General features: G+C 41.7%; 1 protein-coding gene across 1 annotated transcript; it reads right to left on the reverse strand.

Moving 5' to 3' along the window:
- Positions 1-4,566: 4,566 nt before the first annotated feature.
- Positions 4,567-5,319, reverse strand: LOC309962529 (eukaryotic translation initiation factor 4E-like; the record flags this gene model as incomplete). The annotated part of the gene is made up of 1 exon (XM_082840399.1): positions 4,567-5,319. The coding sequence occupies one exon, from the start codon at positions 5,317-5,319 to the stop codon at positions 4,567-4,569; it is 753 nt and encodes a 250-aa protein (XP_082696525.1).
- Positions 5,320-15,416: the final 10,097 nt, after the last annotated feature.

Below are 15,416 nucleotides of genomic sequence, written 5' to 3' on the forward strand. Positions count from 1 at the left end.
GTTTCTTTGAGAAATGTATCCTTGAATTTCAAGCAACTGGCTTAAAAATTTCATTTATAAATTGTAAAAAGAAAAAAGAAATTCAATTCCACTAGGACTAAGAAGTTTCAAACTCCCATCTTAAATGTACACACCACTTGAATCATGAGCAAAGTACAAAGTAAATCCAGTACAGGGGGATGCATTTTATGTAAGGGATAAATTACTCAAGACCTTGCATAAACCGAAACTTGCATAATTCACAACTAATTTTCCCACTGGAATAAATATAATGTATGAAGATGCTGGCACATAAATCTACAACCACTGTAGCATATTTTGCTTTAAGGCAGCCTTTTATTTCCTTGGCATTATCTATAATATTTCATGAAGTGCTCTCTCTGATATCAAAAGCACAGGGTATCTTAGCACATGTTTGTCTTAATAGTGTTTTATCACATCTACCTTCCTTTCTAGTTACTGGTTTTCAGGCATATCTTTAGAACTAGCACCAGCATCAGTACCACCCATTAATGAATACATGTATGATATTATTTTATGATTACGAAAAAAGACTCAATTATACTAACAGTGAATTTTCCAATAAAGGCACAACAGTAACCAACATCACTTGCAGAAGTTCCTGTTCTGACAAAGCACGGTGGGTTTGTCCACTTCCAGGGCTAATGTGGGATCCCCATTAATCAAAAGGTAAACACAGCGACTATTTCACTCAAGCTGCCATATTATCCTTGAAACTACACAATTCTTGATATTTTTTCTTTGAAATATTTGTGTTATTTCACTTGTGCATAAGGTGAAATTTTATTAATACATCACAGACACACTCTCATATGTATATAAAATGTGACTACACAGAATCTGAAATAAGAACAAAGGAAATGTAACCTTACGGCCTGGCTCATAGTTTTAATTAGTGAATTTGATTAGCAGCAGACTGTATCTATAATGCCTGCCGGCTCTAATACCCTGGGCGTTATCGGCTTTGGTATTAAGAGTAGAAACCAACAGATGGCTACAGTTTGATAGCAGAAGAAATAGTCTCTGACCTTATTTCACAGGGGCTCTGAAGAACATTAGTGCTTGGAATTCTGAGAATCTAGAACTCAGGCACCTGTGCAAAGACAGCTGGAACAGAGCCATCAAGGCAGGCTAACTAGGAGGCAGGGCTCAGCTGAGGAAGGGGAAAAGCAGAGGAGGGTGGTTGACAGAGAAGAAAGATACATGCTTTTGTAAATGAAAAACCAGAACTTCCCAACAGTGTCTACAACATGTGTCTGGCCAAGGCAAACTAAAAAACTTAAAATAGGTATTGAAGGGTTGTAACAGTGTCAATTTCCTGATTATGATATTGTTCTACAGATATGCAATATATTATCTTACCGCTGGGGGATACTGGGTGAAGGGTCTGAAGGATCTCTCTGTATTATTTCTTACAATTGCACGTGAATGTACAATTATCTCAAAAAAAAATGAGTAAAAGGAAACTGGTATTCAAATGGAGAAGCTAATCAGTTATTTGGTCTAGGATTTATCTGCAAGGATGTTCATTACAATGCTGTTTATACCAGCAAAATACTGCACAAACTACCTAAATGTCTAAAGACAAGGAATTCATTCATTATAAAAATCATGTTTTGTTTTGTTTTTTGCGGTACGCGGGCCTCTCACTGTCGTGGCCTCTCCCGTTGCAGAGCACAGGCTCCGGACGTGCAGGCTCAGCGGCCATGGCTCACGGACCCAGCCGCTCCGCGGCATGTGGGATCTTCCCGGACCGGGGCACGAACCCGTGTCCCCTGCATCGGCAGGCGGACTCTCAACCACTGCGCCACCAGGGAAGCCCCATGGTATTTTTTTTAAATAAATTTATTTATTTTTGGCTGCATTGGGTCTTCACTGCTCTGTGGGCTTTCTCTAGTTGCAGCGAGCAGGGGCTACTCTTCGTTGCGGTACGCGGTCTTCTCATTGCTGTGGCTTCTCTTGTTGCGGAGCACGGACTCTAGGCGTGCGGGCTTCAGCAGTCGTGGCTCGCAGGCTCTAGAGCACAGACTCAGTAGTTGTGGCGCACGGGCTTAGCTGCTCCGCGGCATGTGGGATCTTCCCGGACCAGGGTTCGAACCCGTGTCCCCTGCATTGGCAGGCGGATTCTTAACCACCGTGCCTCCAGGGAAGCCCAAAAACAATCGTGGTATGTATATACAAAAGTTACTATGCAGCCATTAAAATGATTTTATAGGAAATCACATACAATTTGGGAAAATGTTCAAAACATATTTTCACAAAGCACATTATAAAACAGTATGACCGCAGTTTTGTAAATTATAAGTGTAAGGACCGAAAGGATAAAACCCATAATGTTAGTAACTGGGGATTGGGTTAAGGGTGAGTTTTCCTATTCTGATTTGTATTTGCTAGAGTTTCTTCCATGAACACTAATTCACTCGTGTACAGATAGTTATTAAGTCCCTGTGGTACGTGAGGCACTGAAGGATAGCACAGAGAGCAAGAGACTTCCAGGCCTGTATCTTTCTGGGGTTTCCTGGCTAAGACAGACAAACGCAATGGAGCCAGCAATATGGCAAATGGTGGTAAATTCTGAGCAGGGTCTTCAGCTCTGAGAAGCCTCACCCTGGATCTGGTCGCTTTCAGAAACCAGCTTTCAGTCCACATAGCCCAGTCTCTCAGTACCCAGCCAAGATGCCTGACTTTTATCTCCTAGGCTCCAGGCTCTGTAGCACAATTTCTGATACAGCTAGCAGCCCCGTTCTTAGAGGAGAGAAATGGAGACTGGGCATTTGTAAAGCATCTGCCAAGCACCGAGCACTGCCGTGGGCTTCAGCTCACACAGCGTCACGGAGCCCTATCACAGCCACGGAAAGGAGGAATTCTGTCAGCATTTTACAAAGGAGTGAAATGGAAGCACAGAGAGATTAAACGGTTTGTCCACAGACACACGGCTGATACAGAAACCACTATTCAAACCCAGGCCTGACTCCAAAGATCACGCTCTTTCCACACATACCAGCCTGCTCTCCCCCATTTACCTGTCAGAACACCTCCCAACAGACCTACCTCTTTAGATATGGGTCCACTGCTGAAGCCCCTTGTGTTTGGCCATGTTTATACCCTCTGGGATGTCAGGCTCCAGACCTAAAGATTCAAACTCTCTAGGAAGAACTGCTGAGGTTGGAGATTGAACCCAGGGAAAACAGGTTTAAACTGACTGACTGGCAGCACAGCTGGAGATACTGAGGAGGAGGCTTCAGATCCAAGGTCAGGAAGCAGCTCCCAAGGTTACATACACCAAATGGCATTATGGACAGTCTGAATCCCTTCTCTGCTCAGGGAAACAGCTTCAAATACTTTTGTTTCCCTGACACTTCTCACCTAAACGTTCTTTTTACCTCTTAGGATTCAAGAGGTCCTTGCCAGAGTGCATTTCGCAAGCCTGTCTCAGAAGAAATGTTCTTGTCTGTCCCTGATCATTTGATCTTCTATACTCATGACCAGTCTTGATGAATAAAAACTCTCAGCAAAGCCACCCTATATAAAGTCCAGAGACCAGTAAGTTGAGCAATATGGAACCCACAAAAGTCAGTTCAGTGAATAAAAGTGAAATGCAGAGCCATATAGAGAGTATGATCCTATCTGTAGTTAAAAATAAAAATTTTGTGTATGTATAAACATATTTTTGTCTTTTTTTTTTCCACTGTACACATTTTATTTACAGTTTTGTACACTGTCTTAATATGAATGGGACCGCTTTTCTACTTGAGCCATTTTTTAACCAAAGCAAAATAACCTAAGTATAACAAAGTGTTAAAATACAGCATAAAGATACAAAAACAGACATACTAATTCTAATTAGGAATGTAATTATGATGTTACATTTTTTATAATCCACAATTATGTTTAGGAAATCACACATAGATCGCTGATTTGAATGAAATGCATAAATTTGTAGCAAAGCTTTGTAGTTACAAAAAAACAAAAAAATTACCAAAGAATGCACAAAATTAATGTTTATTCCACCTTTGTGTCATATTCCTGGATCCTTCACCAATGTTACATGAGGAAAAAAACAAAAGCAAAACAAATGAAAAACTGAAATCAGAATCACTAATGTTATCAAGTAGGGAAACAAATAAATTAAAATCTAGCAGCCATCAGCAAGAGTACAGCACAGACAATGCTGTAAAAAGAAACAAAGAAAATTGTTAGAAAACTGTATGCATCATACTCTTTCAAACCAGCAAAATATGCTCCTGCATACAATGGAACATAAACAGAATCGTTCTCTTGTAAGGTATAGAAATGCAAATTCTTTTCTTTAATATTGTAGATGGGTCAAATGTGTTTGTAATCGTTAATTCTTTTAAGCTATTACAGAGTGGGCCAGGAACACATTTATAGATTCTGGGGACGATGTGTACTGTAATTCTTTGATTGGGATAGTGGACACTCTAGCCAAAATTAAGAAAAAAAAAGTATATGAACACAGAAGTACAAGACAAAGGTGAATGAGACTTCTCTTATATCTTAGCAACATTTAGATGGAAATCAAATTTAAATGCAGTCCACTCTGCTTTTGAAGAGGCTTTGGTTCAGCTCCCAAATCTCGATTGCTTGACGCAGTCTCCTATGAGAATACTCAGAAGGTGTCTTCTTAAAAATAAACCTATTTTTAGTGGTGGAGCCGCTCTTAGTAGCTGTGTCTGCATGGGACTGATAACCAATCACTATCTTTGGAGGAAGTCCTAACCTTTCCTTGTATACCCTCCCTATATGTGTAACTGCTTCTCTGTTTTCACATTCAGTAGTCCATATTGCTATTTTATCACCTTTAGCTCTAACATTAACCACAGCTCCACATACATCATCACTGTAGTCATCAAAAGACTCTCCAATAAGGCACAGCAGTGTCTCTAGCCAAAAGCGATCGAGGTCACTTCGTCTCTGCTGTTTGTTCAATGTAATGAGCCATCGTCCTCCTCGTTTGTTTTTCTCATCTTCCCACATAGGCTCAATACCATCCTTAAAAAGTGAGTAGTCACAGCCAGGCATTAAATTACTAGACAACTGGATATGGTTGTACAGAGCCCAAAAGTCTTCAACAGTATCAAACTTAGAGATCAGCCGAAGGTTTGCTTGCCAAGTTTTGCTTTTATCATTTTTAAAAAACCATAGTGCCCATCTGTTCTGTAAAGGATGTTTAATATAGTGCTCTGGGTTAGCAACCTCCTGATTAGATTCTGTTTTCTCTTCTTCTGTAGGTGGGGGATTAGGAGTAGGGGTGGTTTCCAGTTCCACAGTCGCCATCTTAGATCCTATTTTTGTCTTTTAAAAACATCTTATGAAAAGTCTCAAACATCACAAAAATAGAATAAGACACTGAATCCCTATATACCTATCCCTTTAAGTGTCCAACCTCAAGTGATGCCGAGATTGACGGATCAGTGGGTTCAGGTGTTGTCAGCCTGGTCCATCCATCATGAAGTTCTACATCTGCCTTTCACTCAATGGTTTTGCCACCCACTGATTAACACGGCCTAGATCCATTTATTTATGATTTCATAATTCCTTCCGCATTTTAGCTGAAATTCTTCTATAAGGAATTCTTAACAAATCCTTAACAGTTGATTAAATTCAAATATGGTGCATATAAGGAAGAGAGAATAAATGCTGGACTGTTTTTCTTTACCATTTTACTGTTTTCAGAATATTGAGTTGGTGTCCTAGCAACCTTCAATGGTGACCAATGAGTTTTATTTCTTATTTTATTTTTAGTGTCACTGTGAGCCTATGTACTTGTTTATATTTTATGTATTTATTCAACTGCAGTCTTACATTCTTCCTATGAGATATATATATATATATATATATGCAAAAAATATAATAGTGAATCAATTGGAAAAAAAAATCCCACCCCAATCCCTCTCCCCAGAGGTGATCCTTACAATGAATTCTTATCACTAAGGATAACAGGAGTGAATCTGTTTCTTGCAACTTAGAAAGCTGAGAAGGACCACTCTCTTTAAAAAGCAATGATTTAAGAGAGAAATTAATCCAGTTCCTTGGAAGCAGGAACTTTGAAAAGAAAGATGAATTATTTAATTAGACACAAAGAAAAGAGCCAAATTAGGGGTTAAGAAATTAATCATACAAAGTTTAAAGAAAACATTGTAAAAAAGAGTTTTCTTTTTAAGGAAAAATTATAGATTGGGAAATAAAATTTTGGAGAATCTTAATTTCTTTCCCACAAGAAAATGACCAACAAAAACTGTCATTTGACATGAGCTAGTGAAGTGACAAGTAGCATTAAGACTTCAGAATCAGTAACCCTGTGCAGTAGCAATCTCAGTGCTGCAAGGGAACGACAACCTGCTTTTGTAAACTGGTCTAAACCAAATTCCTGAACTTCTGAGCACTGTCCTGCCCTGCTTCCCCATGCTCTTCCTCATCCCAGCGAACTGCCACTCCTTCTCTCCAGGTACACACGTCAGAGACCTGCCTCATCCTTGACTCTTTTCTTTCCCTCTAACACCCGTACTCAGCAAATCTCCCCTGCTCTGACTATAAAATATATCGAGAATCTAACCCCTTCTCTCCACCTCTGCTCCTGTCACCCTGGTCCAAGCTACTTCTATCACTCACCTGGGATATTGAAACAGCTTCTTAAAGTGTCTTCTTGCTTCACCTTGGTTCGTGTAGAGGGTAGTTTCCATCCACCACCAGAGTGATCCTTTTGAAATTAAGTTGTCTCTTCTATACCTCAGCTCAAAAGCAGAAACTAACACACCATTGTAAAGCAATTATACTCCAATAAAGATGTAAAAAAAAAAAAGTAAAGAAACAGAAAAAAAAAAGTGAGTACTGGCTTTTCCTCTCACTCAGAGTAAGAGCAAAACTCCTTGCTGTAGCCTCTTGTTACCTCCTTAACCTCATCTTCTACCTTGCTTTCCCTCTTCTCTCCACACTATCCTCACTGTTTGGTGATTCTGAAGACACTTCAAATATGCTGCTGCCTGCCTCAGGGGCTTTGCACTTATTGTTCCATGTGGAACAACTTACTCCCAGATACCTGCACAGTTCATCCCCTTTTCTCCCTCAGGTCTATGGTCAAATGTTACCACCACCACCCTCTGCCCATTACCACTCCACACACAAGAATTCCTATCCTCCTTTCAGGCTTTATTTTTCTCCATAGCAATGATCACATCTCTAGCACTATATAGTTAATATAAGTAATTATTTATTTTGCTTATTTTTGTCTCTTCCACTGAAATGTAAACTCCACAGGGCAGGGGCTTGGATCTTCTTTTACTGCTAGAAACAGGACCTGTTACAGGGCCTCAATAAGTACCTATTGAATGAATAAAAAACACAGTGATAGCCAATACTGTGGGTCTCCTCCAACCCCTGTCCCCAAATACAGAAAATGCCCCACTTTTTATCCTCGGCTCTACAGCCCCGTGGCCAAAGGAAGATGGAATATCAGATCTTACATTAACTTGCTTATCCACAGGCATTTGAATGTGGTTTAAGAACAATTTTTAATAAACTATTTCATCTCAATAGATATGGTGAACAATAAATGCAAAGTGTCATAATATATCAGACTTTTATTTGCATTGTAAAATCGAGTCGGCAGCTGTGCAATAATAAAGAGTTAAGAGTATGAGCTGCACAAGGAACAAATAAAGCCTGAGTGATCAGGTATGGCATTCTCTCACCTTTCCTACAGGTGGCCCATTTCTGCCTTGGCTAATAGTTCTCCCAGACTGTGCTCCTGGAGTGGGAAATGTCACCACCCTTAGTCCCCCTATAGCGCCTCATTAAAGAAGCACCCGTCATAACCTGCAATGACTTTGGTTTTAGACTATTTTGCCTTTCTTACACCCCAGCTCAGTGATTCTTAACCAGAGACTAAATATCAGAGTTGGCTGAGAAGCCTGTTCACAATATGCATTCCTGGGCTCCATCCTGAGAGATTCTGATTCATGGGTCTGGAGGGAAATTGGGGGAGGACTGATATTAGACAGATGTACTTCAGGAAAACTCCCCAGTGATTCTGAGACGCTCCTCTGGTTCAGAACCACTGATCTAGCTGATACCTATGCCAAATATAATTACAGTGGGAGTCATTTTAACTGAAGAGGGGAGGACCTGGGAGGAACCCTCAATACTCAAGGACAGACGAGTCACAGGTTTTCCATTAACCAACATCTCCCGATTGAGGGAAGGATACATTTGGTGGCTGAGCCCCCCCCCCTTGAATAATCCTCTGATACTTTCAGTGATGAGAGGGAAGGGATTGCCAAATGTTGCCATGAGGAATAGGATTTCTGCATTTTAATTAAGCCTTGCCCATAATGCATAGTTTTAAATCAGGTGGGAAATGTCTGTTCCTTTTCTCCCAAGACTTTTGGCCATACTTTCTGACAACACTAAAATCCCCCAGGCCTCCATGATCCATATCAGTCATCTTCTTCCCTAAGTCATCCCAGGTCTCAAAGGGTAGCAGGGGACAGCTACTGAAAAGGGGGGTCTGCTATGAGAGATGAGAGTGAGGAATATTCAACTAGGGTAGTTAGTGCACAGCAGCAGGACTCAGACAGCCAGACAGTGCAGGGGGTTCTGGGAGGGCTTCCTGGAGGAAGTGACATTTTAACCTGTACCTGATGGATATACAGGAAATGAGTAGGGGAAGGAGAGTGGAGGAAGGACAGTCACAGGCATAGGAAATGGCACATACAAAGACACAAAGGCGAAGGTGGTCTGCCATGTGGAAGGACAATGTCGCTGGGATAGGGCACTCAAGGAGGATGGCAGGAGAGGGTACACTAGAGAAAAGGGCGAGGGCCAGAGCATCCAGGGCCTTGTAATCCATGCTAACGAACCTGGACTTTATTTTAACGTCTAAGAGGAGCCACTGGAACTTTTTTAAGCAAGGGAGTGGTTTGATAAGCTTTTTTTTTTTTTATGTATACACACACATATATACATATATAGTAATTTTTTTAATTTATTTATTCATTTATTTATTTTGGCCTGCTTTGGGTCTTCATTGCTGCGCGCGGGCTTTTTCTAGTTGCGGCAAGCGGGGGCTACTCCTTGTTGAGGTGCACGGGCCTCTCACTGTGGTGGCTTCTCTTATTGTGGAGCACGGACTCTAGGCACGGCGGCTTCAGTAGTTGTGGCTCGCGGGGTCTGGAGCACAGGCTCAGTAGTTGTGGCGCACGGGCTTAGTTGCTCCATGGCAAGTGGGATCTTCCTGGACCAGGGCTCGAACCCGTGTCCCCTGCATTGGCAGGCGGATTCTTAACCACTGCACCACCAGGGAAGTCTGATAAGCTTTTCATTTTAGGAAAAAGTCCTCTGGTTGTCCTGGGGAGGACAATTACAGGAGTAAGGCTGGACACAGCGAGACCAGATAGGAGGATGTCATAATCATTCAAGTGAGAGGTGAGCAACTTGGAGCCCCACCTTCTTCTGCTTCCCCCCACTGTAATATAAGAGGGAGCACCAGCATTTCTGAACACAGTATCCTGAATGTCTGAAAGCTCTTTAACGCATCAAGCAATAGTCTTTTTTTTTTTAACATGTTTATTGGAGTAAAATTGCTTTACAATGGTGTGTTAGTTTCTGCTCTATCACAAAGTGAATCAGCTATATGCATACGTATATCCCCATATCTCTTCCCTCTTGCGTCTCCCTCCCACCCTACCTATCCCACCCCTCTAGGTGGTCACAAAGCACCAAGCTGATCTCCCTGTGCTATGCGGCTGCTTCCCACTAGCTATCTATTTTACATTTGGTAGTATATATAAGTCCATGCCACTCTCTCACTTCGTCCCAGCTTACCCTTCCCCCTCCCTGTGTCCTCAAGTCCATTCTCTACATCTGTGTCTTTATTCCTGTTCCGCCCCTAGGTTCATCAGAACCTTTTTTTTTTTTTAGATTCCATATATATGTGTGAGCATATGGTATTTGTTTTTCTCTTTCTGACTTACTTCACTCATTGAGCACCCATTATCTTCCATACCTGCACTGTCCAACACAGTAGCCTCTAGCTACATGAGACTACTGAGCACCTAAAATGTGGCTAGTCTGAATTGAGATGTGCTGTAAATGTAAAACACACACAAGACTTCACACAAAAAGAAAAATATAAAATGCTGCATTAGTAATTTTTATGTTGATTACATGTTGAAATGATCACAATTTAAAATACATTGGATTAAATAAAATATATTACTAAAGTTAATTTCACCTGTTCCCTTTTACTTTTCTAAAGTGTGGCTACTAGAAAATATTAAATTACCTAAGTGGCTCGTATTTATGGGCTGCATTATATTTCTACTGGACAGAGCTGTTCTTGGCACTACTCTCAGCACCCAGCATATGGCAGAGTGCAAAACAAAGCCCCCCGAGAGAGCTTACGTTTCAGTGGAGTGCAATCCCAAATCATCGCAACAAAACTCAAAATAAGCATATTCTTTATCAACTGTACAATCAATCCCATAATCACCAGAAGTGCCATACAACATGGGTGCCCAAGCTTGCTATTATGATCACATTGGCACCAAGGAGTTGGGCAGAGCCCAATAATGGTTTTGCACCCAGGGGAGGCCAAAGGACATCACCACCGCTGTACAAGCAAAAGCCACACGGTTGTTCCTCTAGACAAGTGGAGCTGGATAACAGACTACTGAGTCATCCCATGACACATGAAGTGGAGGCCACGATATCCACAGAGCCTGTAGTGTCAATGCCACATAGATGCAATAAGTTGTGGCTGTTTCAGCAAAACAACAGCATCCAGCACGTTAAATCAGTGCCATTAATTGGAATATTATTGCTTCTGTAATTTTGTCCCTGTTTGGTTTTGCTAAAATGTTTCAGTTTTATAGTTGTACAACAGCTAAAAATATGAGGAATTTGCAATTAGTTTTGTTTGAACATATTTAAGTAATACTACAATAAGACTAATTTCCTTTAACACTGGAAATATGCTGTAATATTTTTCCTTCAAAAGAAATCCTTATATTACTCAAATTTTATAAATCCTGCCCTGCATCATGATGACACCCATCCTCTTCATCGGACCTCTACTGCCCTCCACCTATTCCCTCCCCGTAACCCAGGGGCTTCCCTGGGGCTTACAGTTTGCTACTTGCCAGCAGCATCTGAACAGCCCTAGTGAACAACTGGCCCTCTCCTTCTCCTGGCCTAGAAGAAGGTCCATGACAATTCAAGGGGCCTATCACCAAGCCAGCCATGGCTCTCGGGGAGGAACATACACTCAGCATTCGATGACAGGTATGCCGTAGCACTGCCAATCGGAAGGGATGCTACCTGTAAGGAGTGAGTTCAGCCTCACCACTGAATGCTACCCTGCATACCCCCCACCATCACCTCTGTCCACACCTGGCTCTGGTTCTTCAGGTGAGGGAGGGGTCCCAGGAGCTCCCTGTTATTTTGCCGGCCACTGGACTCTGCCATTCTCTGCATGACTACCCTTGGAGTGTCCATCTCTCTGTCACTCCCAGTATGATTCCTAGACCAACATAACAGAGGGAAGGAGCATAAATCCTGCTAGACAGCAGAGCATAATGGCTAAAATGATAAACTCTGGAGCCAGACAGCCTGTATTTGAATCTTAGCTCCTATAATTAGCTGGGATCGCCGTGGGCAAATTCTCTGTACCTCCATTTCCTTTTCCTTAAAATGGGAAGAGTAATACACTCTCAGTGGGATTTATGAGGATTAATTAAGGTATTCAATATAAAGCACTTGGAACAGTACTTCACTCATTCACAGTTACTATGATTGAGAAGCCCAAGAGTATCTTTCTTTCCCACAGTGGAAATAAGATATGGACCTAAAAGGCCCAAACCCTGAAGAAACCCCATCCTCTCTGACTATAGATTAGCATCCCCCATCCTTTGATTTGGGAAGACTCCATCCTGAGTTGGTCCACACAGCCCCTCCCACTTACAGCCTCCATGGGGTCCTTGGCAGAAAAAATAGACCTGGGAGCTGCCACAGCAGGAGATGCATTTAGCAGGGAAATGAGAGAATTGCTTTGGCACAAGCCAATACATCACCTACAAATCTACATATCTGAGGTCGTATCAATGGAACTCCAGAATTCCGCGGCTCATTTTCAAAGGAAAGGGTGTATGAGGTATTCCTAGGCATGAAGTTGTGGGGGCCTCTGTTGATTTCAGTCACTTTGTAAACAACATACTCACACTCTTGGAATGCAGGGAGTAAGATATCATGCCTGAAGCACCCGAGTGGCCTTGGGCAACACACAACAGATTTTCCCTCTAGTTTATTGAGTCCAGAATCGTCCTAAAACACTAAAGCAGCTTGATGCTCTAAAGCAGTGGTTCTCACACTTTGGTGGGTATCAGAATCACGTGGGAAACTTAATAAAAACACAAAAGTCCCAGGCCCTATTCCAACGAGCCTCTGTGTTCTTCATTAGCTCTTTAGGTGTTTCCCTAGAGCCACCAGAATGTGAGAACCACGGCCCTAAAGCAAAGATAGCCGCACAAGGGTCAACCACCCACTCCCATGCTATAATCCAACACTTGAAGAATGCCTTAACTGAACACCCCTAATCACAAGCTCATCTTTTCAATATTTTAATTAATAAAATTAATAAAGACATAAAAGTACTAATCATGTTTAAGCAATGCTGTCTCTGCATAAAGTAGCATTTTGAAAAGGTATTTGCATAAGTTTATTTTAGACTTGGGGATTCTTACAGCTCTCACACTGTCTCACTATTACTGAAAGAATACATTAAAATTAGGATGTCAAGACATTTAATTAACTTTTCATTGAAATGGCTCCAGGAAGAAAATTATAAATAGCACATTCGTCTTCACTGTGTTTTCATTATAAGACACAGAAAGTAATTGATGGACAAGGAAGCACAGCGAAACTCAGGGCACAGAGAGTATGATCACCAAAAGCAGGAACACAAGACTCTAGAATAATGGTCTAATGCAGACATTCCCAACAAGTGAGTCCAGAGTTCTAGGGATGAATTACCTGGGTTCTAATAAGCATCTTTGAAATACCAGAAATGGCCACTAGAACACACTCTCAGACACTAGAATCGATTTGGGCTAGAAGGTCCCCAACTTAATAGAAGGCAATATTCTGAAATTTTGTTCTTTGCCTTGGAACACAGAATCTTACCACAGCACAACGTCATGGACGGCTGTGTGGTGCCCAGGAGGCAAGACGTGGAGGAGGAAGCACAGCCCTGCAGCCCAGCAGACTTGCTTCTGAATACTGGCCCCACCGTGAATTAGAAACCCCATCCTTCCAGCTGTTCAGCCACCAAATCTGTAATTTGACCTACATGCTCATTCTCTCACACCCCACCACCAGTCCAACAATAAATCACATTTGTTAGCTATTGCTCTAAAATATGTGCAGGATCCAACCATTTTTCCACTCTACTACCATCGAGCCTCATGCTACCATCATCTCTCACCTGGGTTATTACATAAGAGCCTCCAAATACTTCTCCCTATAAGTCAGGTCACATTGTGCCTCTGCTCAAGGAGCTCATTTCACTCAGAGTAAAAGCCCAAGTCCCTGCCATAACCTACAAAGCCTTGTATATTCTCCACCCCACTCCACCCAACTCCGACCCCATGGTCTCTTTGCTGATCCTCAAATGCACCAGGTACAACCCCATCTCAGGACTCTGCACTTCATGGTCCATCAGCCTGGCATTCTCCCCAAGACGCCCCCAGAGAGCTACCTGGCTCCTTTCCTCACCTTCTTCAATGGCACTTTAAATGTCAGTGCCTCCATGATGCCTATGGAATTGGTACTTACTACACTATATATACATTTTATATATATATATATATATATATATATATATAGAGAGAGAGAGAGAGAGAGAGAGAGAGAATACGAATATGACTATCTGAAAAATACATAAGAAACTGTTAACAGCAGAAAACTCAATTAAGTGGGATTGGTTTGGGGGCAGAGTGAGGGAAAAGACTTCTTATTTTGCACTCTCCTCTATACTTTTTAATATTTTTATAGTAAGATAATTAATTGTTGCTAATTTTATGATAATGTTGGATGAGTAGATACCCAGTTAAGTTCACAGAAACCCAGGTAGCCCTATCAGTTCTGGAATACTATAGTTCATATTCTTTATGTGTTTAATGGGATTTTTAAATTGAGATATAATTGACATATAACATTATATTAGTTTCAGGTGTAAATGATTTGATATTTGTATATATAGATATTGCAAAATGATCACCACAATAAATCGAGTTGACATCCATCACCATACAGTTACCAAGTCTTTTTCTTGTGATGAGAACTTCTAAGATCTACTCTTTTAGCAACTTTCAAACATGCAACACAGTATTATTAACGCTAGTCACCATAATGTATCCCCATGACTTATTTATTTTACAATTGGAATTTTGTACCTTTTGACCCCCTTTACCCTTTTCCCCCACCCCCCGACTCTGGCAACCACCAACTGGTTCTCTGCATCTATGAGTTTGGGGGCTTTTTTGTTTTCTTAGATTCCACATATAAGTGAGATCCTACAGCATCTGTCTTCCTTTGACTTCTTTCACTTAGCATAGTGCCCTCAAGGTCCATCCATGTTGTTGCAAATGGCAAGACTTCCTTCTTTTTATGACTGAAAAATATTCCATTGTATATGTATACCACATTTTCTTTATCCATTCATTTATTTATTGATGGACACTTAGGTTGCTTCCACATCCTGGCAACTGCAAACAATGCTGTGTTAAACATGGGGGTGCAGATATCTTTTGGAGTTAGTATTTTTGTTTCCTTTGGATAAATTCCCAGAAGAGGAATTGCTAGATAGTGTTTAATGGGATTTTTATAGGTCTGCCTGAGAAGGAATCTAGACATCAGGTGTAATACTGTTTTTCTGAGGAAAAAAAATTGCCCCCTCCAGCCTATGGCAAGAGCTTCCTTCTCTTCCCTTCTGCTGCCTCTACTTCTCTCCTCCCTGCCATGTTGCTGCTCATCGAGTTGCCTCCAGTTGCTCCTTTGAACACTCCACCGAGCCCCAGCCAGGTGTGTGGTAAGAAGGCAGCGCCTGGCTCCAGGGCGGCTCACCTTCCCCAAGGCCTGAGGCATAGACGAGCCACCCAGTCATATGTCTGAGGCATCTGTGAGCCTGATGTTCCCAAGTCCTAGCCTGGCAACCTGAGAGGTACCAACAAGAGAGAGGCCCTCTTTCTGGAAGGCAATGTTCTCAGCTTTGTGCTTAAAAAGTCACGTTGTGTAACCCATGCACACTAGAGGCCAGGCACCCATCCTTTGGATCTGGAAGCAAAGTCAAGATTACAGGGAATATCCAAAGTCAGAATCAG

This window comes from Leucopleurus acutus (genome assembly GCF_964270905.1).
Source record: "Leucopleurus acutus genome assembly, chromosome: 5".
Classification (NCBI taxonomy): Eukaryota; Metazoa; Chordata; class Mammalia; order Artiodactyla; family Delphinidae; genus Leucopleurus; species Leucopleurus acutus.